Consider the following 7337-nt stretch of genomic DNA (forward strand, 5'->3'; position numbering starts at 1 on the left):
GATACCCACAGTGGCTGAAATGGCCCCAAGCCTGGGCTATAAGAAAGCAGGAAATTGAGGTCAAGGCCCAGCAGCAGTACTCAGGGTTCAGCGTGGAGAAACGCACTTACACCCAGACGAAAACAAGTCTGCTCTGTGCCCATTCCTGGGTCACCTTTTCCCTCTGCCCACATCAGTGAAGGAAACCCCGGAGAGTCCTTGGTAAAATGGAGCTCGCAGAGGGCAGCGTGGAGTGTTTGGCAGCCGTCTGAGAAAGGGAAAGTGTAGGATGGTGCGCAGGAGATCTTGCCGGGAGTTTTACCAAGGTGAGTGAAACACCTGCAGGGTGTCTTGGAGCGCGCTGTTTCGTACACGGCCTTGCTCCAAGAGGCTTACAGCAGAGGGGTTTTTGTTAATACTTCCAAGCATCCAGAGCAAATACCAAGCACTGGGGTTTTTGGATTTATGCAGGAAGACTTTTGAGCTGGTACAAAGTCTGTCATGAGTCCGGGAGTCTATTGGCCTGAATTCAGTTGCAAAAATGTTGAGAGGAAACGAAATGTTGAGAGGAAACAGGCCGAGCTGAAGCAGTTCCTTGTAAAGCAGCTACATTTACTTCCTTGCATAATGACTGAGGTGGATTTAATTAGAAAACGTCTCTGTTTTCAGCTGAATGATGCTCTTTGTTTACTGTTTGAGCCATTTGGGAAAATGGAAATAGGTTAGCCAGTGTTGCTGAGAAGCAGCTTTTATTCCCTCGCAGGAGTTGGGCGCAGAGCGCTGTGGGCTGCTGCTGCTGTCAGGATCCAGCCAAGATGATCCAGCAACTGAATCCTTAAAAAGATGGAAATGAGTGTTCAGTGCCATCTTTGGAGGGGGCGACCTCTGAGAAAAATCTGATGCTCCGCTAATTGCTTTTCTCATTCCGTCCGTCCCCTGCTGTGGGAATTGCGGGGAGAATTTGGGAGCCAGTGCGGGATCGGGCTGTAGGAAGGCTGTAGGAGCTTTCTGCCCTCGTTGGGGAAGGAGCTGCTGCAATTACTGCTGTCGGGGTGATGAAAGGAGAAGTTTGAAATATGATTTCAAAGGCTGGCTGCTGCTGGGCTTCCGCAGGCAGAATTCCCAAGGAGATCTGTGGAGACTGGTGTGGGACCGCTGCAGAATCTCATTTGTTTCCCCGCGCGCAGCAGAGATTCTGCAGAGATGGAGTGCAGGGCCAGCAGCCGAAGCCGGGAGCTTTCCTGCTGCCTGGAACTTGGGGAGACTGTGGCGTGAGATGCCGAGGGGGCATTTTTCAGTATTTAAGAGCCACAGCAGAGCCCACGGGTGGGCCAGACGCGGGGGGAAAGAGCATTCCCTCTGGATCCCGGCAGCCCCAGCACAGTGCAGCAGAGCTGGCTGCAGGACTCTGGGATGATCTAGTACAGGGAGGGGGAAGTGATGGCTTGGTGTTCATTAAGCAGCACTTGGGATCGGTTTCTTGGGCTGGAGTAGGAGAGTTTCGGACATCAGCCCTACGGAGCCGAGCTTCGCCTCCAGAGCAGGAGCCAGCTCCGCGTGTGCGGGGAAGCGGTTAGCCTAGCTGCCTCGGGATGGCTGGCCCAGCAGCGCCACCTCCCAACGAGGTATTTCACCTGAAGGACAAGGAGAGGACCTTAAAATGGAGAGATTTCCAGTTCCTTTGAGCCTCGGAACTCCCACCTTCAGGGTGAAAGTCCGCACGCCGACACCCGTTCCGTGCGCTGCAGCTGGATGCGGGTGGGCAAGGCTACGTCTTAACTGGCGGTGGTTGGAGATTGGGTCTGGAGGTTTCCAGGGGCTGGATTTGGAAGCGGCGGTTCTCAGGAGGGCAGGAAGCAGGGGAGTTTGGCGCAGTTGCTCCTGAGACGCCAGGATGGATGGCGGGCAGGAGGGCTTGGCAGAGCTGCCTCAGCTCGGCACACTCGGCTCTGAGGGATTGCCTGTTGCTGCTCTTCTTCCCGCCGATTCTGAGGAATCCTTAGGGAGACTGATTGATTCTGACCCTGGTTTATTTATAAAATCTTTATTTCTTGTGCTGGTCTCCGTTCCATTTTTTAAATGCATTTGGTTGTCAAGGTGTCAAAAACTGGAGGATTGCTTTCGGAGCTTATCTCCCAGCCCATCCATCTCTGGCATTTATCAGGTACCTTTATATCACTCGGGAGAGAACTCGGCTCCTTCAGGGGACCTGTTGCACCTCCAGCAAGGACAGCCGATGGGCTTAGTCCCAAACCCCGGCTGCCCTGCCAGGGTCCAGGCCCAGCACAGCTGAGGAACCGAATTCTGGCCTGATGCTCCTCGATACTCCTCGCAGAGTCCCAGACGACACCTCCATGTGCGACAAGCCCTCTCCTCTCTGGGAGAAGAGCTGGGCGTCTCCAGGTTGCTTTCGGTGGCCGTGGGGTTGGGGGTTCTCTCCTCCTGCCGTAAGGCTGTTGTGGTCTCTGGTAGTGCAGGTGCTGTGCTCGGTGAAGCAGGCACGTCCTGCGGCCGTGGGCTGGGGAGGACGAGGAGAGCTGTGCAGAACAGGAGGTGAGCTGTGCGAAATGTGTCCTTTAGTGCTTGTAATGCAGCTTCCTGCTTGCAGTGCAGGCGAGATCAGCTGCTTTTTATCTTTGAGGTGTTGCTGAGTTTCTTCCTTACCTGGTAGAGATGGGCACGGTGGAATTTCCTTCCTCTTGCGGGGCAGCTGGTGGAGGTTGCCCGTGGTCTGGGTCCTGAGGTGGAGGCTGTGGGGTGGTTCCTCCTGTTCGCATGTCGGATGGTTTCTGCGGCACCTTCCCTGGTGCAGGGGGTGGCGGGAGCCGTTGGCTCTCTGGGGTCTCTGCTCTGTGTGATCTGAACTCGGCACGCTCGGGGAAGGAGAATTCTTTCAGCGGAACCGGTTCCTTCGGGTGCCGGAGGTACGAGAGGGAGATCTGAGCCTGCTCTCCCATGCACATGCAGCAGGCGCTGCCATGCCAGTCTCTGATGGACAAGAATATATACTGATGGGTCTCACCTCTTTCTCTGTCTGCCAACCCTAAGTGATTTGAGTTCTTCTCCTTTGGAAGCAGGCGCTGTAAATCTTGGATCCTCTGTCCCCAGGGCAGGCGTGGCCGGGCGCCGAGGATCTGTCTGATGCTTCCCAGGCCGCGCTGATGCTGCTCTGCCGGAAGGGCGATGGGGAAAAGATATTTCTGTGACTACTGTGACAGGTCCTTTCAGGACAACCTTCACAACAGGAAGAAACACCTCAACGGAGTGCAACACCTCAGGGCCAAGAGAGTCTGGTACGACTTATTCCGAGGTGGGTGCTACCAGCTGCCTGCCGCTCCCTTTCTGGGACCGAGGAGGTGATGGATGAGCTGGGGGGGATAGATAAAATAAATCACCAGCAATGACTTTTATTCAGATTGTCTGTGCCAGCAAGGTGTGGGCTTGATACTGTTGCTGTCAGGTGGTCAGGAGGCAGAACCCTCGTGTGTCTGGATGTGGGAAGTGGAACCTGTCGACGTCAGCTGGGACTTGAAATGAGGTGGAAGAGATAGGGAGGTTGTTTTTGAGATCAGGAGGTGTGGATAAAGCTCTCTTGGCATCCTGGGCAAATCTGAGCCGGGAGACCTGGGAGAACAAAATGAGTTACAGCTTCTGAGGGCGAGTTAGGTGCCTCGGCAAACCCGAGCGGATCTCGGATGTGCGAGGAGCCAGGCGTGTGGGGGGATGTGGGGAAGGTGGGCTGGAAGGCAGGCCGTGCGCACGTGCTGCGTGAGCGGGCGGGAGGCTGGCGGCAGCTCCCTGCTCTGGGTGGAGGCCTCGGCTCTGAGGGTGGCCGTGGGGGAGGCTGAGGATGCGAGCGCTTGGCTGGAGGTCGCAGGAGGGCGAGAGGGTTGTGGAGGTGGCTCAATGCACCAGTATGCTCCAACCTGTCATAGCCAAGGGGGCGAGCAGAGGAGGAGGGCTGGGTGCACTGAGGCTTTGGCAGAGGAGGAATTGGAGTTCTGGGGCTGGCGCTGAGTCAGGATGTGCTGGAGGAAAGCGCTGTGTCCTCTGCCTGTCTCACAGCTCTCCTCTCACCCAGCTCAGCACTCTGACTGGGCTCACCACGCAGTTACATGTCTCTTAGTGCCAGCCTGAGGAATGTGGTGGCCAGGGCCTGAGAGAGAGCAGGACTGTGTGTTTTGACAGTAGCAGAGACTTAGTTTGGGTTAAACTGATTGTGAAACCATTGCCTGTATGTACCTCTGCTTCCTTCTGGATCCTCAGGATCAGGCTGTGTTTGTCTCCTGGCTAGCTGAGTGAGGAATACCCCACGGAGCTCTGTCTGGCTCTGCTTAATAGTAGGTGGAAGTTGGAAAGGTTCTCCGTAATGGCCGTGAGGGGAGGACCAACAGTCCCAGCCCATTTCTAGCTGGGTCAGCAGCAGCGAGGCAGATTGCCTAGTGCTTGTCTTCTCACCAGGCTGCGACCCGTGATTTTCCTCTGATCGATAAAATTCCTTGTCCTGTCCCTGATTAGGGGGTTCGTCTCCTCTTGTCCCCCAACTCCGTGGCCTGGCATCATTTGAGCCCTCAATATCAGAAGGATATTGACCCCTTGGAGCGAGTCCAGAGGAGGCCACGAAGATGATCAGAGGGCTGGAGCACCTCTCCTATGATGAAAGGCTGCAAGAATTGGGCTTGTTCAGGCTGGAGAAGAGGAGGCTCCAGGGAGCCCTTATTGCAGCCTTCCAGTACCTGAAGGGGCTACAAGGGTGCTGGGAGAGGACTGTTTACAAGAGCCTGTAGTGACAGGACAAGGGGTAATGGGTACAAATTGAAATCAGGGAGGTTTGGATTAGATATCAGGAAGAAATTCTTCACAGAGAGGGTGGGGAGGCACTGGGACAGGTTGCCCAGAGAAGCTGTGGATGCCCCATCCCTGGAAGTGTCCAAGGCCAGGCTGGATGAGGCTTGGAGCAACCTGGTCTAGTGGAAGGTGTCCCTGCCCATGGCAGGGGGGTTGGAACTAGATGGGCTTTAAGGTCCCTTCCAACCCAAACCATTCTGTGATTCTATCAGCCAGTGCAAGTTTCTCCGTGGTCTATGGGAGCTGCTGTATCCTTGGGGCTCGTTTACCCCAGGCCATCCCCGGGAGGTGCAGGACCATTTCGGCAGTGTCTGCCGGAGGCTGGGCACAGGGTTCTGCGGGGCCTCGCAGAGCGCCGCGTGAGCCTGCCCGGTCGGTCTCACCGCTGCACAGAAGTACTGCGGAGTCCTTGCTTTTTTGTCATGCTGCTTGTCCTCTGCTGGCGTGGGGAGAAAGGATGAAGCAGAAGGCAATGAAGGTGATAGCAGCAGCGAAAAGCTGAAGCCAGGGGTGCAAACAGGGACTGTTCACTGTCAACTTGTTTGTGGCTTAAGCTCCTGGCTGGCATGGAAAACGGCTTCCCACTGGCAACTGAGCCGTTTGGGACCGTGACACGATGGGGTATCGCTGTGCAAGAGATCTTTACCCTGCTTAGTCTTTTGCCTCCCCTAGATGCTGCCGCTATCCTGCAAGAGGAGCAAACCAAGAAACCTTGTCGGAAGTTTCTTCAAACAGGTGAGTTCTTTAGGGGTAGAAGTAACTGCCTGAGCCCCAGCAGCTCCTTCCTGAGCAGCCCCAGGCTGTTCTGGAGAGCCCTGGCATGTGTGTTTGTCCTGGAGGGAGCGAAGGGCTTGGGCCAGCGTGTCCAGCATCCAGATCTGGGGTTTGCGTGCAAGGGCGGCTCTCACGGAGCTCCGTGGCTTTTGTTCCAGGGCAGTGTGATTTTGGGTCCAACTGCAGATTTTCCCACATGACAGAGCAGGACCTGGAGAAGCTGAGTGCCCAGGTGCAAGGTGAGTCTTCAAACAAGAGAAAGTCTGGGGGTCTCTGGGGGAGTTGCTGCGGGGAGTTTGGGCTGCAAAGGGGCACGGGAGGGGTGGCGCAGCCTGCGCTCCCGTGCTGCCGGTGTGCAGCCGAGCGTGGATCCCTCCCACCTGCCGCTCAGCGCTGTGTGTGCAGGTAGCGTGGCTGGAAGTGCTGCAGTTTTCCATACGCTTTCTGCTCTTGATCTGCTGGCACAGACACACGCCAAGAGCCCAGCAACGCTGTCCCTACCTAGCAGCAAGCATCTGAAGCAGAGTGGGCTTTCTGAGCCCTCGGGGTTTTGTTCGGTCAGGGAATAAAAACTGTCAGCAGCAGAGGGCACTGGTACATCGCTTCCCCTTAAATTTATGGATTTGATTTCCCCCCACCTCTCTTACCCGGGAGCTGCTGCTTCCACTCTTGGGAAGAGCTTGCCTGCTGTCAGTTGGGCTGTCCTGAGGAGAGGGCATAGGGCCTGGGATCCAGAAATGGCCGGTGCTCACGTGGCTTTGGGTAGAACTGAAGTTTGGGCAGAGGATGAGTGGCAGCTGCTCCCTTGCTGTGAGTCCCCAGAGCACTTTGGAACGGTTTGGTTCTGCGAGTACCACCTCCTTGCCCTAAAAGGGCACCCCAAAGGGGTGGCAGTTCTGTTTTCTTTACAGGGTTCGTTGCTTGGTGGTTAGAGAAAACGTGAGTGAGGTGTTGGTGACAACTAGGGGATGGCTGAGGTCTCCATGGGGATCATCTGGTCCCACCCCTACCCTGCTGGAGGCTGGGTCAGCTAGAGCAGGCTGCTTGGGACCGCGTCCGCTGTGTTTTAGTATCCCCAGGGCTGGAGCCTCCACCGCCTCTGTGGGCAATGTGTTCCAGTCTTCCTTTGCAATAAAAATGTATTTTTTTAATATTTAAGCAGAAATCCCTGTATTTTGGGTTGTGCCCGTTGTCACTTGCCTTTGCTGGGCTCCTTCCAGTACGTCTGTGTGTGACTGGGGAGCCCAGGACTGGACTCGGCGCCGGGAGGCAGCCTCCCCAGCGCAGAGCCGAGAGGAAGGACCGCTTCCTCGACCGGCTGGCGGTGCTCCTCTTCGGAGCAGATCCTGTGCCCACACTGCATGCGGAAGCCAACTGTTGTTTTGCCAGTCGTCTGGCGAAACCAGCCTTGAGCGTTGAAAGTGTGTGTGTACGTGCACGCGCACGTAGGAGATCTGAGGGGTGCGTGGCGTGGAGATGCTCTCCTGGCCTTCCGAGGGATCAGATTTGGGAAGGCAGGGCTCTGGGGAACCTGGAGGTAGGCAGGCACTACGGAGCTGTTCCAGTCGCTGGCGTTGCTGAGTCAGTCTGCGAGTCCCCGCGGCGACTCTGTGAATCAATCGCCGAGGAACGCTGGCGGTCAATAAAACCCGTCACGTCGGGCTGCGCGGGAGACCGTGCGCTCCGGCCAGCCCTTCTTGGGGCGGCAGGCGCGCTCCTCTTCCCCGCTGCTAGCC

The 7337-nt window shown here is 56.4% G+C and overlaps 1 protein-coding gene across 1 annotated transcript in view; it reads left to right on the forward strand.

Moving 5' to 3' along the window:
* Positions 1 to 3162: 3162 nt before the first annotated feature.
* ZMAT5 (zinc finger, matrin-type 5) overlaps positions 3163 to 7337 on the forward strand; it is a gene marked incomplete at its 3' end in the record, with an annotated part of 13366 nt that continues 9191 nt past the window's right edge. The window contains exons 1-3 of the mRNA XM_010157886.1: positions 3163 to 3289; positions 5500 to 5562; positions 5760 to 5840. Coding sequence (XP_010156188.1) covers positions 3163 to 3289; positions 5500 to 5562; positions 5760 to 5840 — 271 coding nt within the window. The remainder of the gene's footprint in view (positions 3290 to 5499; positions 5563 to 5759; positions 5841 to 7337) is intronic.

This window comes from Eurypyga helias, unplaced genomic scaffold (assembly GCF_000690775.1).
Source record: "Eurypyga helias isolate BGI_N326 unplaced genomic scaffold, ASM69077v1 scaffold8158, whole genome shotgun sequence".
Lineage (NCBI taxonomy): Eukaryota > Metazoa > Chordata > Aves > Eurypygiformes > Eurypygidae > Eurypyga > Eurypyga helias.